The 18,614-nt window shown below is 40.0% G+C and overlaps 1 protein-coding gene across 1 annotated transcript in view; it reads right to left on the bottom strand.

Annotated features, from left to right (window-relative positions):
• LOC139268425 (endophilin-B1-like) overlaps positions 1 to 18,614 on the bottom strand; it is a 50,383-nt gene that overhangs the window by 13,024 nt on the left and 18,745 nt on the right. The window contains exons 2-5 of the mRNA XM_070886547.1: positions 14,408 to 14,549; positions 9,812 to 9,940; positions 8,910 to 9,043; positions 8,023 to 8,115 (exon numbers count right to left, since the gene is read on the bottom strand). Coding sequence (XP_070742648.1) covers positions 8,023 to 8,115; positions 8,910 to 9,043; positions 9,812 to 9,940; positions 14,408 to 14,549 — 498 coding nt within the window. The remainder of the gene's footprint in view (positions 1 to 8,022; positions 8,116 to 8,909; positions 9,044 to 9,811; positions 9,941 to 14,407; positions 14,550 to 18,614) is intronic.

The raw sequence follows: 18,614 nt of genomic DNA, 5'->3' as shown, positions 1-18,614 counted from the left end.
TCAAGCCTACAAAAATCTTCACTTGCTCCATTCTAAGTTAGTTTGGAGTACGTTTTCACTGTGGAAACTTTCAAATTCTGTTCAAAAGTGAAACTGTTCTACCTGATTAGAACTGCAGAAAACTTAAATGTGGAGAATTCCGATTTCTAAGATACTCCGTTCTCCACCAGTTGCTCCTAAAAATCAGGAGCAAATCATATGGAAACTTGGGCCCATGCTTCCTGCAAATTGGAGAGTGGGCCCCAACAATGGATTTTGTCACAGGCATCATCTCTTCTGCTTCCAATTGACTGATCTTGTAGAAAGATACCTATTGTCAGAGAGGGTTCAATAACTTTTGCTCTGATGCAGTTATTTCATGGTCTTCCCAAAACAAAGGCTAATTCAATTGGAAGGACCACCCCAATATGGGAATTTAAAGATAAGCCTCTAAAATGTCTAATGCTCTACAAACAGGCTATGCCACCAGTATCATTGCAAAATTATTCCATACCATAATTATGGTACAAAGGTTAAGTTGTTGAAAATGTCAAAATATTACAGCTTGAATACTATTGTCTCATAACACTTAAATTCCAGGTATTCCTAAATAGCTGTTTAGAATTCACAGTAGCATTTCTTGAAACTATAAAAGGACACCACTGATCTCTCAAAAGCCATTTGCCTAGCTTAACTAACCAACAGTGAAGCCTTCAAAGTAGTAATCTACCATTAGTGATATAAAAAGGATTAAATATAAATTAAATACCAGTAGTTATGAAAAGTTTTGATCGGATGGATCAGGAGAAACTGTTTCTACTTGGTGACTCCAGAACAAGGGAGCATAAATATAAGATAATCACATACACATCAAATATTTAGGAGGAATGTCTTCATAAGAGTAGTGAGAATGTGGAATTTGCTGGCACGTGGGGTACTTGAAGCAGACAGCTTTGATGCATTTATGAGGGAGAAGGGAATAGAGGGATATGGGGCCAGGTTGGGAAGAGGTAACGAGAATGGGTTAAGGCTTGTGTGGTGTTTAAACACCAGCATAGACCAGTTGGGCCAAATGGCCCGCTACTGTGCTGTAGATTCTATGTAATACTGCCAGCTGTTTTCCAGGTACTGCATTGAAGCACTTCACACAGTATAAACACTGGTAACATTACACCACAGTATTACAGTGGTTATATATGTTTGCACAGCAAATTTTCAGTCTTAGCCAGACTGTCTACGAAGTAGGAAAACAGGCAGAAAACAGAGCAGTGGCATTTCCTACAGGGAAGGATAGACGACTTGTACAGCTCACGTATCTCCCAGCAAACACTTGCATATTAGTCGGAGTTGGCTACCCATCTTCCTGGAGTTGACCAACAAAACATGGCAGTACGTGGGCTCAATTTTCCCCAAAGCTGTTTTTTGGCGTACTTGAAGAGTTACGCCTGTTTTTTTGGGCCCCAAGTACGCCAAAAAAAAATCTTTCATGTTTCCCCATTTTGATTTCTTCATTTTGGCGCCACCTAGCCTGTCATTTAGTTTTGGAGGTGGAGCCTAGATCTACGCCAAAAAGATCAGGTCGCCACGATAACCAGGGACACAATGCAGGCTGAGGCTGGAAAGTGAAACGTTATACGGAGCACAAGTTAGATACATTACCAGTGTATGAAGTTAGGGCGAGGGGAAGTAGTAGTGATCCTGGTTGCTGCTGCTTTTTTTGTAGCTGTTGGATTGAAAGCAGCTTTGCCACAACCAAACGAAAGGAATACAGCACAATAACTCTGAAGAGGGGCAAAAAACCCTCCACCCTACACTCACCCTCCCTGCTAGATGTCTTGCTAACAAGTTTCCACTATTGTGCAGAGCATGGAGGGTTAATGTTGGACAATCTTTTATTGATGCACCTAAAAGACCATCAAGAACTTGTCAGTTTTAGGTACTGCTGGGTTACATCAAATTTAAACTTTTGTTTAAAAATAGTGCAATGCAAAGTGTTTTCACTTTGAATCGCAACATCAGCGGTTATTTAAGTGTAGCTTCATCCATACTTTCACCAACTCCCAGTGACTAAAGAGCTATACTTCATGTCTTATTTCTAGTTAAAAACCTCCTTCAGTACAGTCAATGATGACCAAAAATCATAGGTTATTCAAAAGATAGTGACTAAATATTTAAATTCAGTACATGACTCCAATTCTGGTGATGTGTGAATAATTTTTGGAAATGTTTTAAAGAAAATTTGATGAGAACATTCAGTACTGAAAGGGTTAATAAGAAATTATATAATTACAGAATACCAAAATTATACAATTTTAGAAGACATGACGGGTCAGAAATGGTGATGGAATAAACACAGTTATACCTCCTCTTGCTATCAAAAGGCATTTTACTCAATGACATACGACTTAAAACAAGTAAAATCAAAATCAAAAAAGTGAAATTATTCTTTTAGCAGGACACTAGAGATGTATCCATTTGAAAACAAGCAGTTCTTGCCTCTCGCTCCCCATCCCTCCTAAAAATGCTTGTTTGTGCACACTTGGGAATTGTGGGATCAGCTCAGTAATTAGAGAGACCTCAAAATGCAGTGGGTGGGATAACTGAAAACCTTCATTTCAGCATTCTCTATTTACTGTAGAATCTTGCAGCTGAAATGCACAATCCCATCTACAGAAATGTTGGAGTTTATATAATGAGAGGAAGAGATGTTAAAATATTGAACCCGAGGAAGAAGAAAACAAATCTAGAAAAATAAACTCGAGTACAATAGGTGAAAGAACCTTTTAAACTTCTGCTTTGAAACTCAGTTTACCTGAGGTAACAAGTACAATCTTGTCAACTCAGGAACACCCTGGGCTGTGATAGCAAGAGTAAGCATTCAACTATAATGTCAAAACACACAAGGCCAACAAACCTTCAGCCATGTTACATGCAGCAAGTTGAGCATGTAAGAGAAATTTACCATAAAGTTGTCTCCTTCAGCTTCAGAAGCGTTTAGTTGCTAGAACATTCAGGTAAAGTAGACAAGGACAAGAGACATTCATATTAGACAGATTATGTTTAGTTAAGCGGTAAGGCTAAAGAGGCACGCACTGTATAAGTTACTATACACTTTAATCGGTGGTGGATTCAGCAGTCCTAAAAAAAAAAAAAGAGTAATTCGAATCCCCATCTCTCCTGAAGCATTGACTCTTACTGGGGTACAGTTTGATAAGTGCCTAACTGACCATCCATGTGTGAACCTAAACGGTGAGCATCAGCCAGCTATTTGACTGAAGGGCATTGGAGCCAAGCCTGATTTTCTTCACGCCAAACAGCCATACCAGAAGGTGCTAGCAATGTGGTGTGGGACACGACTGATATTTCTCTGCTTCGTCTCAAGAGTACTTATTAGCATCCCAACTGCTTTAGCAGCCGACGTCTGAAATCTGAAACCATCTGCTCTATAGACTTGGGTGTGTGTGTCTATTAACTTGGTGTTGGGGAATTAATCTAGATTTGATTGTGGTCTGGGCCCCAACCAGTTGGGTACAGATACTATAAAGTGCAATTTGTGGAATTATATTGCAGCATCCTCACATACAGGTACGATATGCATAAATACATCACACTGATCCATGCAGTGTCAACAAAAATCACACCATTACAGATATACAGGCTGAGCGTCGCAAATCCGTCAACCTCGGGACCGAGCCGGTTTTCGTGTTTTTCCGGACTTCGGAACGCGTTTCTGATGTTCGACATCCGGAAACACTGGAGCCCAGGTTCGGGTATTTCCGGATTTTGGAATGTCAGAAAAAGTGGGGTGATGGTGTGTTGCCCTCCAAGGAGCTGTTCGGGTCACGGTCTCATCCAGGACATCGTCGGGCGGAGCTCAGCCACCGAGTTGTTCGGGCGGGGCCCCGAGGTAAGGGCAGTAGTGGCAAGGTGAGGCCAGAGATCGGGCAGGATCCAGATTCTGGGACAATTTAGATTGCGGAAGACTCTACCACCAATCGGCCCGGAGTCCAGGTCCCGGAACATTCCAGAACTCCGGATTTTGGACGCTCAACCTGCATTAACCTTTTGACCATTCCTCAATTAAGTGTCATGCATTTTTAGGAAAGTTATTTTTGACCTCCATCTAACTCAGTCAAGTTTTCGCATTAACTTAAATTATCCAGTATCAAAAATGTAGCATTTTGGTTTAATTTGTAGTTAAGGTGAAAGATGATTTTAAACTGGCACCGGGGTTAAGCATTCCCAGGTCAAATGCAGAATAGCCTCTATTGTGCTCCAACTATATGCTTTAACCTCCAGCATTAAAAAAATCCACACTGCATCAGTGATTACTTTTCTATTTCACACTTCACCCATCATTACTAAAATCTAAGAACAGGTGGTTAGGGATGAGGAAAGGTCTTTTGGCCCATCAACTCATATTCCCTTAAGTACATTAACTGTGCCGTTGGAATCTAAATGTACTTTTAACAATCCCAATATCTTTCATAGAATCATAAAAATTTACAGCATGGAAGGTGGCCATTTCGGCCCATCATGTCCGTGCCGGCCGACCAAGAGCTATCCAGCCTAATCCCACTTTCCAGCTCTTGGTCCGTAGCCCTTCAGGTTATGGCACTTCAAATGCACACCCAAGTACTTTTTAAATGTATTTGCTTCTATTACCTTGCTTGGTAGATTATACCAAATACTTCTCATTCTAGAGTAAAGTTTTTCCTGCTATCTGTTCTGAATTTACTTTATTAATTTCAAGTTAATTCCTTGGTACTGCTTACTTTGAAGTAATAATCTGGGTTTGCCATATCAATCTATTTATTTCATACTTCAATGAGGCCCCTTTTAACTGTCTTCTATCTAGACTGCAAAGCTTAAACCTCTGCTTTCTGCTAGAAACTCTTGGCTCTACAGGGGCTTAAATGAATTAAGTTTGGAATAGAGAGCAAAGAAAAGGGCTGCTATTAATCAGCCAGAGATAGATTTAAATACCGGCTGCAGAGGTGAAAGAACACTTCCAAATCACTACTACCACTCCAAAGGTCGTACGAGTCAGTAACACATTTAAAGAACACGCGTTGCTAGATCACCTGTCGACTTAAATGGGTCCATCTGTACTAATTGATCCCCTTTTATAGGGGGCACTTGGAGGAAAAATAGGATTTTAGTGCCCCAAAAAACCCCACAAAAACCCCCCAAAAAAGGGCCTTGTAAATGTTTGGTGCGTCCCCCAGATCGGGGGGCCACGATTTAATGTTTTTGTTTCCCCAAAAAGAGTTCTGTACTAATTGAAGCAAACTAATAGATGATTGCAGGATTTCAAGTACAAGTTAGCTTTTCCCATTTCCACCTGCAATAGTGGTCCTGTCAACTGGGACACCAAAGTTTAATAAAACGTGATATGCAATTGATACCCAACATGGTTGCCAGATTGCAGTCACTTGGAAAGATTCTACTTTCCTTCAACTCAAGTGACTCAGTTTTAGTCATATTAGGGCTAACTTCTGCTCACCTATCATCCCACTTCACTCACCTACACTGGCTCCCTATCTCAAGTGTGTTGATTACAAAATCTTTATCCCATCATAGAAATTTACAGCACGGAAGGAGGCCCATCGTGTCCACGCCGGTCAACAAAGAGCTATCCGCCTAATCCACTTTCCAGCTCTTGGTCCGTAGCCTTGTAGGTTATGGGACTTTGTGCATATCCAGGTGTTTTTTAAATGCTAATTTACAAACTCTTCCATGGCCTCATCACCCTATCTCAGCAGCCTTCTCCAGCCCTACATTCCAGTTTATATATCTCACTCTTTCAACAATGACCTGTGTTTTATCTCTCTTACCTTTCTCTTTGCTTCATCAGTGGCCTTCAGCCGTAACATTCTTGCATTCTGTAACTCTTTTTGCCTTGAATCTCTCCTACCTTCAAAAACCTTCTCAAAACCACAATTAAAAAAAATTTTTTTTTAAAAAGATTATCTTCAGTCACCTCCTCCAACAATCATTCCCTCCATTGTGTTCCCCTATCCCCAGGTCATTTTGCTATGTTAAAGCTGCTATTTCTGTAGTAACTGATATAGCAAGTCCTAATATGTCTAAAATGGAGAGCCATTCAATAGGAAGAAAAAAAATTGAAGGTGGCGATCGTCACTTGAAAAACTTCTCAATGAACCCCCTCGTTTGAGCGAATCTTTCTCCTCTGCCATGCATTGTGGCCAAGTACACCACAAATTCCCAGACCTCTGCCAAGACAGCTCACCAACATGGAGACAACACCTTCACCTCTTTCTCTCCCCCAGCTTCCGCTATGTGTTTACCCACAGCGGCACACGTCAAAAATCCAGCAAATTCAAGGACTGCAGCACAAATATTACAACTTGGAATTATCCTCGGATTTTTATAAAGTACTTCAATACATTCTACAATACCCAGACTGCACTTTTTCCATATGCACCATCACTTTAGATTTTCAACTGAACTTGGGTTCAACTTAGCCATTGCAAAATCAAACTCTGAGATCAACAAGAGGTCACCCACTTTGAATCCAAAACAGTCAAACTGGAATATTTTCTTCGTAGTGAGACTAGGAACTGTGGCAGTGTAAATGGATTTGGGCATCCATGTGGACAGATCACTAAAAGCTAGTGTACAGGTTTAAAAATAAATCAAAGAGGCCTTTATCTCAAGGTGGCTGGAATATAAAGGGGAGGAAGCAATGCTTCAGTTGTACAGAGCCTTGGTCAGACCCCATCGGGAGTAGTGTTTCGCTTTGGGTACCAAACAGCAGTCCTTGAATGGGGTACAGTGCAGCTTCGCCAGAATACTAGGGATTAAAGGGTTAAATTACAAGGACCACTTTTTGCAACTTGGTTTGCAGATTCCTCTTGACTGAAAAATGATAAAACTCAATGCATGGAAACAAGACAGTTCATAAGAATGCACTAAAGTGCTTAGCACATGGTGATTTAAACCCTGCCATCCAAGTTCACATTTCATTGTTCTTTGTAAATTATCCCCATCTTCAGTCCATTTGGCCTCTATGCTTCTGCAGAAGAGGGGAAGCAAATGGCCTGCATGGGACCATCTGGACATGACTCTCCCCTCTGATTCTCCCTGTCCCTGCAGCTTTTGTTCTGCACAAGTCAGAGTGGGAACTAAGCAAAGTAGACATCGAAGCTGCACCTGTCAGCACTCCATGGTATATGTACACATTTATTTGTGCATTGGATGACAGACTTACATTTGTACAGCATCTTTCACGACCTCGGTGTCCTAAAGCACTTCACAACCAATGAAGTACTTTTGAAGTGTAGTCACTGTTGTAATATAGGAAATGTGGCAGCCAATTTTTACACACCAAGAACCCACAAAGAGCAATGTTATAATGACCAGATGATCTGTTTTAGTGATGTTGGTTAAGGGATAAATATTGGCCAGGGTACCAGGGCAAATTCCCCTGCACTTTTTCAAAATAGTCTACCCAGACAGAGCTTGGTTTAACGTCCCATCTGAAAGACGGTATCTCTGAAGGGTACATCACCAGATTTTGGGCTCAAGTCTCTTGCAGGACTTGAACCCACAACCTCTGACTTTAGAGGCAAGAATGCTACCACTGAACCATGGCTGAAACCTAAATTGTACACAGTATGCTACACATCTCCAGTAGTAAGTACTGCATTTACACTTCAGAAAAATAATATTTACAACATCCTTAAGATAATCCATTCTGGCATTTGAACCAGCTTCTTAAAACATTGTTGGACTCTTAACTCAGATAAAACTTATCACATTTCAATAACTTTGCATTATTGCATGCTTAAATTAAATTTCCAAACCAAATAACTGTTTTCATACAAAAATTATACTGAAGACTATTTGCATTGAGAATGATGATTTCTAGCACTTTCATAGTCAATCTTCCAAATTATTTTTAAAGCACATGGAGCCTCAGTAGTTGCGAGTTTGTCCTCAAAGTAGACTTTCACTTGAAATTGACATTAACATACAATAGATTATCACTGGATTACACCAGTTCTGTGCTTTACTTACCGCTGAGCGGGCCTCAGAGACCTTTGCCTTCTTCACTCTTGCTTTTGCTGCATCTAAATCAAGTCTTTTATTCTGCAAGAGTTTGCGTTCTTTCTGAAAGTATCAATTGATCCTGGACATTAATGTCATAAAACACTCAATTCTAATTGAAACCAACTGTCCAGTGCACAAAAACCATCTTCCCATTCTGCATCGTGCACTGGTACTAAACAGCGCTTTGCCAGCCTGTTAGCGGTTAGTGTAGGGCTGGTCTACATGGCCTTTCTCCATCCTCAGACCCAGAGTGTCAGACACAATACTAAATGAGCCGGGTACTAAAACTGAACGGCGACTAGAAGAAATGTGCAACTGAGCCATACAGAACAGAAGGTTGCATGTTTAATTGCAACTCTGGGCCGAGTAAGCTGGGTTTACAATTACTCTAAGCATCCGCAGGTTTTAATGGGGAAAATTCACTTACGGTTCCCAGTTCAGATTTCCAGCTGGTGATACCTGCTATAAGTCCAGCTGGTGTTGATGCGGTTTGCCAACTGCAATAGCTTAATTCCCTTGTAACCAACCTCACTCACCAACCTCATTCAGAGCTCTACTAAGTTTTACATTTAAGCCAGTACAGCAAAACAGCAGAATACAGGTTTGATTCTATATTAATAGAATGGATGAAAAGAAAGGAAAGTCAGAGTTATCTCCTGTCCATTCTTGACAAAGCACTGGAAGCTGCTCACCTACGGAGCCACAGGCTGTGTGTACATGCCAGGAAGGAGAGGAATTCCATATCCTCAAATAAACTCAGGACTGTGGAGGTGAAGGACTATGAACATAATGAAAACTTTAAGCAACAAGGCTGCGTAGACTAAAACAGTCAAGAGGAAATGGCTTCAACTTACAGATATTGTTCGATAGTCTCCTTCCAGGAAGTTTCTAAGGGGTGTCAAAAAGTTAATTGCCGCCGTATGTATTAGTTCCCTTTCTGCAGCACCAATTCGGTTTTCAGTTTCTCCACATTTAATAAGAGCACTGCCTGTGGGAAAAATTCAAAATTACTTAGGCTATCCCTTTGCTCGATTATAAAAGCGAGCTTTCCAATTTCTACTTCAATACAATTAATTCTGCTGTTATGCCAGAGCTATATAGCATGATGGGAAAATATTCCCTGTGGCTGAAATTCTACTGAAGTTCAGTGATCTGCCATCTGAAGGCAGTCTTATACAGTTCTGTTACTGGCCTACTTGTTGAAAATATGATCTGACCATCATACCAGAATGGAGATTCTTCCAGATGTTTATTGCTAGGTAATCAAAACATTTCAGCTTGATTAAAAATGTAGTTTTGCACAGATCCCAGCAATTTGAGACCAGTATTGTGTACATTTGAAAGTTATTCCCAATTGGTCAGTAATGACTAACAGTTTGATTGTCAGCACATGGACTGCTGTGTGCCTATCATCTTAGAAGGATAACAAGCAAATCAAATCAGATTGGCTGACTTCTAATAGATGGCACAAGGAAGTTCAGCTCTGGCGAGAGGGGAGAAAGCTGAAGTGTTCATCATCTGTGTTCAGGCTAAAAGTTATATTAAAAAAAACAATGTAGCACACCCATGTGTCACAGAATGACAGCACAGAAGGAGGCCATTTGGCCCATCGTGCCTGCGGCACAAAAGGAATTATCTTTAGTTAACGATCATATGACTGAAAGCTTGTTTTAAGGAAATAAATTAAATGTTTTAGAACTGTTCTCAGCAATGCAAAAGGAAGTTAAGTTTTGTCTAAATGCTCCAATTCTCTTACCATATGCAGTTCCAGGACCAAAATCATTTCCAGCATCAAGCATAAACTGGCCTAACTGTTCACAGTTATTCATCCGAGATGGTGCTTTTCGATCCAATTTCACATACACAAATTCTTCTATTCTAGTATCTAGATGAAAGGACAAAAGCAAATCAAATTTGATAGAGATCATGTGCTAATAGATCACAAGACTTCAAATAAGATTCGATTTTCTGCGGCTGCACACAAGCATCCAACTCGCATTTTAATGGTAATGACGGATTTGATTATAATTGCTCAAGGTGGCCAAACAGAGCAATTGTTTGATTTCAGTAGTAGATATGTTTTTAGTGGGACTGGGTGGTACAGAGGAACAGGAGGAAGCCACTCAGCCCCTCGAGCCGGTTCCACCATTCAATTAGATTATGGCTGATCTGTACCTCAACTCCGTTTAACCGCCGAAGCTCCATATCCCTCAATATTTTCACCTAGTGAATTAGAAACTGTGCTTTTACATCGGACATCTGGTTTCAAAGCTGGAAGGAAAGAAAGTCTTATTTGTCTGCCGGTTGTAAAGTTTTTATATAAAATGACCAGTTTGGGTAATATCAATCCATTTATGTGTAGGCATGAACTTATGGAACAAAACTAACCCAAATACAGTACTAGTTGCCAATCTCACTTGGCGGCCACAGGATAGCTGATGTTATACTGGTGCAGGATTGGGTGCTCTCCCAAAGTTTAGTTTGAGGACCATTGCTGGGGTTTAACTCTGCATTTAACCTGTGCTACACCTTAACTGGGAGCGCTGGATGTCGACAATGGGTGCATGAAATGGTTAAGCGGTCCATCGGTAACCCTAAATGTACCCTTGAGCACAAAATTAGGAATTTAAAAAAATCAATTTTTGACTTTCACATTACATTTGTATAAAGCCAGAACCATAAATCTTAATCTTTGATAAAGCTGAATGTTTTTTTAAAAATTAGGATTATAAATTCTGAATGACAGGATTACATTTTGTGGTATCATTGGGATTTCTAGTTGGTATGTCAGCTCAACTATTTAACACTGCTATTCTTTACAGTTGAGTTGATGTTAAAAATGAAGAGTTCAAAGTTGATCAATACATATATTGGAAATAAAGCACGTATCCTGCATTCCACAGGAGGTTTAATTACAGCAGTGACTTCAACACCATCATTCTTGCACTACCAGACAAAGTTTACAAAAAAACAGATGGATAATTCCAACATCTAGCATCAGAAATGCTAACACAAGTTGGAAAAAGTAAATATCTAAAGGCAGGCAATCTTCCTGTTCCCACCACACCGCTAAGCTGATCATGGTCAATACTTGGTCTGAAAACTTGAGGCAGTGGTAATGGAGGCATTATTCATTCCTTTGACCTGTTCCAAGATCCATTCTATGAAATAGTCTCCAGTACAAAGGTGTCACATTTATTGCAATCAACAACACTCACCTTGATCTTCAATATGGCTAAGTTTTCATGCCTAGTTGGACACCTAACTTATGCATTTGCCATTAAACCATGCGAAAAGGCTGAGACTATGCACTATGACCCACAAACAAAGGTTTAACGTAGGGTATTGGTACAACTCATTAAAGAAGAAATCACACTTAAGCCAATAGATTTTAACACTTTGCAATACTCTTAATTCATCACCTCATTTTGCTCCCACTGATGCCTAACAGCAGCAGACCCCGTAAGCATTGCATCACCTTCGTATCAGATCACAAAACGTTCTTTCAGTCCAACGCAAGTTTGTAAGGACAAAATCTAGGCTTTTTTTTTTAAAAAAAAGTGTTTTGCACACTTCAAGTGAACAGGACAAGCAGTTCAGACACCACAATTATATTTAACTAACATTCGAGTGAAAACAACATGCACTCATCAGTGACATTCTGGTGAGAACTAAGAACTTTTACGCAAGTCAGTTGATAAGCATGATAAACACAAGATTTACAACAGACATGAACACATTGTAGAATTTGATACTTAAAACATTTTTTCATATTTACATAAAGCTTGGTTTAGCGATTTTTTTTTAAGAGGTCAAACTCGCTATTCGAAGGACAGTGAATTTGATATTCATTCACCAAAATATGGAGAAAAACATATACGGTGAATTCCTACCTCAATACCAAAATGACTACAAAAGGTATACTGTGGGCTAAGTGAGATCACATTTTCCCAGCGTTAGCCGAAGCACTGCTGAGACCATGGATTGCCAATATAATTGGCTCACCAATGAAATAAGGGTGGCATTCCATAACAATCCAGAAATAGCCATTGGCTAGAATGAAATCAAATGCTAGATTTTCAGTAAAAACGGTGGTTTTACACCAAAATTACTGTTTTTGCTGCCAAACTTTTAGCCTTTACAGTGCATCGGTAAAGGAGGAGATGCATGGCGATTCACGGCGCAAACTGCGAGTTTCGGCAACTTTAGTCTGGGAGCGCTGCGAGAGAGGCCTTGGTGGGGAGGGAAATAAAAAATAAAATTCCAAAAAACATTCACAAAACCCTTAGCTACTAAATCACTGATAATTAAAAAATAAAAACTTTAACTTACCTTTTTTGCAGGTTTTCATACTTACCACTGCTGGCATGGCTGCACCAACAGGTTTGACTTATCATTCTGGGTACGGCATACGGGTTGAGAGAGTGCCGAAAGTACAATGCAAACGCAATCTGCGTGATTGCACGTTGGTGCACCTCTCCCCGGCGGTACAGGTATTTGGAAGCGCTGCCGCAGAGGTGTACCCGAGGATCCCCGCGACCGGGTTTTCGCCATGGAGGGTCAAATCGCCGCAAAAACCCGGTCGCAAACCTGGAGAAAATCCGGCCCTTTAAATTCATTCAAGAATACCATGCAAACTTCTACACACACAGGATGGTGGAAATCTGGAATTTTCTCCCCCAAAAAGCAGTAGAGGCTAGGGGTCAATTGAAAATTTCAAAACTGAGATTGATAGATTTTTGTTAGGTAAGGATATTAAGCGATATGGAACTCAGCCGGGTAGATGGAGTTCAAATAGAGATCAGCCATGATCTCATTGAATTGCTAGAGGCTGACTGATCTACTCCTGCTCCGGGAGCATTCCTAAACGATCAGGTAATAAACCACCTATACAATGGACAGTGATGTCAGTTGCTAAATAGCACTCAATTTTTTTAGGAGGGGGAGGGTAGGGAACAAGAAGAGAAGTTTTTAATGATACTGCACCATGACTGGTAGATTAAGAGATCATATACAGGTACAACGTCCCAAAACTTCAGGACTGAGGCCATTCTGGTTTTCGGGGATTTCCAGGGAAGAATCAGACGTCCCGAATCCAGAAACACGTGGACGATTCTCAGTCATTTCTGGATTTCGGAGGCAATCCGATGTCCCGAATCCAGAAACCTTTGGGCCGACTTTCGTGTATTTCCGGATTTCAGAGCATTACATCAGACAGCCCGAATCCAGCAACCTCGAGGCCAGGCCAGTTTGTGTATTTTTTTGGATTCTTGTTTGAAAAAGATATGTACAGCTTAAAAGTCCGGTTTTCGGGAAATATTTCTGGATTCTGGACCATTCTTGCAATTTGCACAATTTTCGGTTTTTAGAATTTTGGACATTCAACCTGTACACTCAACATTTTAAACTCAATGTTCACTGGAAAAATTACCTCTTTGGATATTAGGTTTTACATTTCTTACTGGCAGTGTTGCAGGTAGTTAAAACACTGGCAGTTTTGAAACATTTAACCCAAACATTCAAGATTTTCAATAAATCTTTTCAGAAATCTTTAAAGGTGGTGTGTAGTTTTAGTAACAGGATCTTTAAAAAAAAACTTGTTCTGAAGCCAGAGGATCCGACTGCAGTTGGTTGTCTCACTTTAGGGTAATGAAAGTATCAAAATATACGAAAGCTGTCACCTTGAAAAACCACAAAGCCAATAATTTCTCAGTACTGGAGTCCTCCAAGGCTTCAAAACATCCAAGTGTTCTGTCTTATGTAACTTGAAACCCCCTAAAAAAGCAAAATCCTTCATCTAATCAGATTTTTAAAATTTAACTAGTTGGGCTGAATAGCCCATTTTGCATTTAGAGGGGAAAACAAAATTAAAACAGATTTGTGAAGCAAAATCAGATTTAAAAAAAAGCAAATTGCATCAGCAGTACGTTACTATAAAACTATTAGTAAATTAAATTTTTAAAAAAATCAAGAGTAAAGTCTATAATATCAAAATACTGCGGAAGCAGGAAATCTGAAATAGAAAATGCTGGTAAAGAGTAAAGTCTAATTTGATGCAAAAGTTAAAGGTAAGGATTCTTCCGCAGGCTGCAAAATGGCTTTCCAAAAAGGTTTAAGCCATTCAGCCAGCATCACTATTAAAATATATAAACTGTAAAAGTTCAACATACATAACATCCACTTCAATTTGTAACATGAACTGGCTGAGCCAAAATAGCCCATTCCGTATTGCAACTTCTATATATCCTATAAACTGCAGCTCTAACTTGACATCGTTTAAATTTGACACCAAATTAATGGTACTTGTGTTTTTTTTTAAGTACAATTCACAGTGTAAAATGTTATTCCTTACTTGGGTTTGGCTGCAACAACACTTCAGTCTGTTTCATTATTTTCTCAGTCCACAGTTTTGTGTTTTCTGCTTTGCTCAGCAGATTCTCCAGGTGGGCATCCAACTCTGTCTTCTCAGCTTGGCCAAACTTCTCCTCCGTAAACTGAAGCAGATGGAAATCAAAATTAAAAACTTACATTTTCAAAAAAATGGTGACGACTTTCAATTGCATAACATTGTGATGCCAGTGCAATATGTGTGGAAGTAACTGCTTGCCATCCTGCAGCTCAGAAGATAGCAAGCAGGATTGCAAACCTTGTCAAAATCACTAAGCTGCACTTCTAAGACATAACCTCTATCGAGTCACCTAATTAGCAACATCGGGACAGGAGGTCATTTAGCCCCTCAAGCCTATTCCGCCATTCAGTGGGATCATGGCTTATCTGCGACCTAACTCCATCTACCCGCCTTTGGCCCATATCCCTTAATACCTTTAGTTAATAAAAATCTATTACTCAGATTTAAAATTAACTGACCTAGCATCAAATGCGTGTAGAAGTGTTTCCTAACTTCACTCCTGAAAGGCCTGGCTCTAATTTTTAGGGCTATGTACCCTCCTAGACTCCCCAACTAGCAGAAATAGTTTCTCTCTGTATCTTTCCTATCAGCTACCCTTAATACCCTGAAAACTGATCAAATTACCCCATAACCTTCTAAATTCCAGGGAATAAAACCCTCATTTGTGTAATCTCGTAACTTAACCCTTGGAATTCAGGCATCATTCTGATAAACCTATGCTGCTCTGCCTCCAAGGCCAATATATCCTTCCTAAGGTGTGGTGCCCAGAACTGAACACAGTACTCCAGGTGTGGCCTAACCAGCGCTTTGTATAGCTGCAGCATGACTTCTACCCTTGTATTCCAGTCCTCTAGATATAAAGGCCAGCATCCCAATTAGCCTTCGACTATTTTCTGTACCTGTCCATGATATTTTAATGATCTGTGTACATGAAACATCAAACATGTACTTGTAGGAAAGTCAATTGTCGTCATTCAGCTTATTTAACTTATTGTTTCCAATACACTATAGAAAAACATACAAGTCAATATGTCCTCAATATGTTTCTGTATAGCGCTTTTAATTTTGCATCACATTGCTTCCACCACTAGTCCTTGAAAATGCTATCTCCAGACACAACAAACGATTGAAAGAAAATCTAAGTGTACTGCTAGGCGTTTTTTCGCAGTTCCTAAAAAGTGCACGCACCCACCATTCTGCTTAACTGAAATCCTGACGTGTTGGTTTCTAGTACTGAGAAATCAAACACTTCCAGGACATTGCTCTTTTTTAAAAAAAAAGTTGGAAGACAGCTGGGTTTCTTCTAGAATAATGCAAACTCTGTCTGCAAAGTTTTCAGCTGGGCAAGTTTCATTCTGACCATCTCCCCAGAGTGCCACATCAACAGCAGCTGTTTAGAACGGAGGAACGTTTGGTATCACTACTACATATTGCTGCATGAATTCAAATGCAACTTTCTACTGCATTAGCAGATTGTATTTGCTTAGTATTCAGATGCAATTATCCTGCACAAGTTAAAGCAAATAAATGTATCAAATCAATACTCAACACAAGTTGTCAGCATTATCCAAACAAGGCTTAATAAAAACCTCTGCCAAAATTCATGGAATCATCAATTTAAGGTCCAGAGAATTCATTACTACTGAATTCTGCAAATGAAGATTTCATCTAACTTGCCAAAACTTTCAGCTGCTAGCAAAGCATCCAAAGCAATGTTAATAGGCTGGTGAGCAGCTGCAGACATGGAAACAATCTTCTCTTCTCTCTCCATTACAACCATTAAAATAAAACTGATCATGAACCTCTGCAAACACAAAAGGTAGCAATTATAGAAAAACACCAACATTTTATACCCAATATTTTTAAGGCTGAAGCAAACTACATTATAGATACATTCCTACTTTGCTGTGATTTGACATACCGAGAGAACCCGCAGAAAGGAAAGTGAAGTGGGAGGGAGGGTAAAGAGGTTGGAGCGCATAATGCATTTTAAGTTGCAAATAGCTATTTCAGAAGGTAATTTTCAACTCTTTAGTCTGATGTGCACTCTCTCTGTACCACACCAGGAACGTTGACAGGCCAGTTATCATTAAGGGCGTATGTGATGATCTCATTGGTCACCATGGCAAACTAAACAGAGAACCATTAAGGACTCAACACTGATATAATGTAATGGATTTGACGGATACTAGGGGCTTCCTGCCCATCGGTTTTTGAAAACCCAATGTGTTTGGATGCATAATGCTGGATGAAGGCATTAATCCCATATCCTGTTGCATTTAAATTATTTTGCAATAATCTCACCTGAACAGAGTAGATCCTAGAGTAGTAAAATAGCAAAAGTTCTAAAATACAAGAATTGGTAGGAATATGCATTGTACAAGTTACAAAATAGAACTGGCTGAAAGTAGATAGAAAAATAAATGACTGAAGAAAGTTGTGGGCAACAAAAATTAAGGCCCCAAATACAAGTAGAAAAATAATATGTTGGGTGGAGAAGATAAATTGCGGCAGCAACTCATGTTTTGAAAAAATTCTGGTACCGATGATTCATTGACCAAGCAACAATTAAAATCACTGCACCAGAAGTTTATCTCATAGCTTTAGAATAATGGGATTTCTTGTACAATGTACAAGTTTTATGTTTATATATCCTCTCTTTCTCACAATCACATACTATACACACTATGCATGTGAACAGAATTACTGTTCGGCAAAAGAAGAGTTAACAGTAGAGTTTGCCCAAATATCTTGTGATTTAGCAACTGGTGAAATTAGGAGACAGCTGTTGCTAGCTGAATAGAGATATTGTTCGAAGTCTGTCTGTGATCTAAAGTATTTCTGTGCTGTAAAGACATCTGGGCTCAATAGCTATTTAAGTATAAGCTGTATAGGGTTGTGTACCCGCAATTACTATGAAAGTTATCCATCTGCTAATGATTTTACAAGAGCAATAGCAATTTGTATGATCATACACAATTCATGTTAAGATATAGTACCATGAGGCCCTTTCAACCAAAGCAGTTTAGTCCATGCTATTCACATCATAAAACAGGACTTCAATCACGTCCCAACATTAACATTTGAGAACATACAAATCAACTTTAAAAACATTTTTACTCTGTTCATACTTCTCATTTTTCTTGACTTACTTTCCGGCTGCAGAGACAGTGGATGCATTGGTTGTAATCTACCAAAATTCCCTCGATTCTGGGGCTTTCCCAACGGATTGGAAAACCGCAAATGTAATGCCCCTATTTAAAAAAGGAGGCAGACAAAAAGCAGGAAACTATAGACTAGTTAGCCTAACATCTGTCGTTGGGAAAATGTTGCAGGAGTCCATAAAGAAAGCAGTAGCAGGACATTTGGAAAAACATAATTCGATCAAGCAGAGTCAGCATGGTTTTATGAAAGGGAAATCACGTTTGACAAGTTCGCTGGAGTTCTTTGAGGATGTAACGAGCAGGGTGGAAACCAGCGGATGTGGTGTATTTGGATTTGCAGAAGGCATTCGATAAGGTGGTTACTGCACAAGATAAAAGTTCACAGGGTTGGGGGCAATATATTAGCATGGATAGAGGATTGGCTAACTAACAAAGTTGGGATAAATGGGTCATTTTCCAGTTGGCAAACAGTAACTAGTGGGGTGCCGCAGGGATCGGTGCTGGGGCCTCAACTATTATAGGGTATTATATTATATTTAAGGGTATCTAAGGTTAAGACATGGCAGGAGAGCTCGGTCACGTGATATGCTCCTCCTGTACCATGTGGGAACTCGGGAACACTTCCGGTGTCCCTGGGCGCTACGTGTGTGGGAAGTGTATCCGCCTCGAGCTCTTGACGGTCTGCGTTGCGGAATTGGAGCTGAGGGTGGATTCACTCTGGAGCATCCACGATGCTGAGAATGACGCGAGTATCACGTGTAGTGAGTTGGTCTTACCGCAGGAGAAGGGTCCACAGCCAGATAGGGAATGGAAGACCAGCAGGAAGAGCAGTGCAAGAAAGATAGTGCAGGGGTCCCCTGTGGTGATCCCCCTGCAAAACAGATACACTGCTTTGAGTACTGTTGGGGAGGATGACTCATCAGGGGAGGGCAGCAGCAGCCAAGTTCATGGCACCGTAGGTGGCTCTGCTGCAAAGGAGGGCAGGA

This window comes from Pristiophorus japonicus, chromosome 8, assembly GCF_044704955.1.
Source record: "Pristiophorus japonicus isolate sPriJap1 chromosome 8, sPriJap1.hap1, whole genome shotgun sequence".
In the NCBI taxonomy this organism is placed as follows: Eukaryota; Metazoa; Chordata; class Chondrichthyes; family Pristiophoridae; genus Pristiophorus; species Pristiophorus japonicus.
The sequence above is the reverse complement of the archived record's forward strand: the minus strand, read 5'-3'. Positions and strand labels throughout refer to the sequence as shown.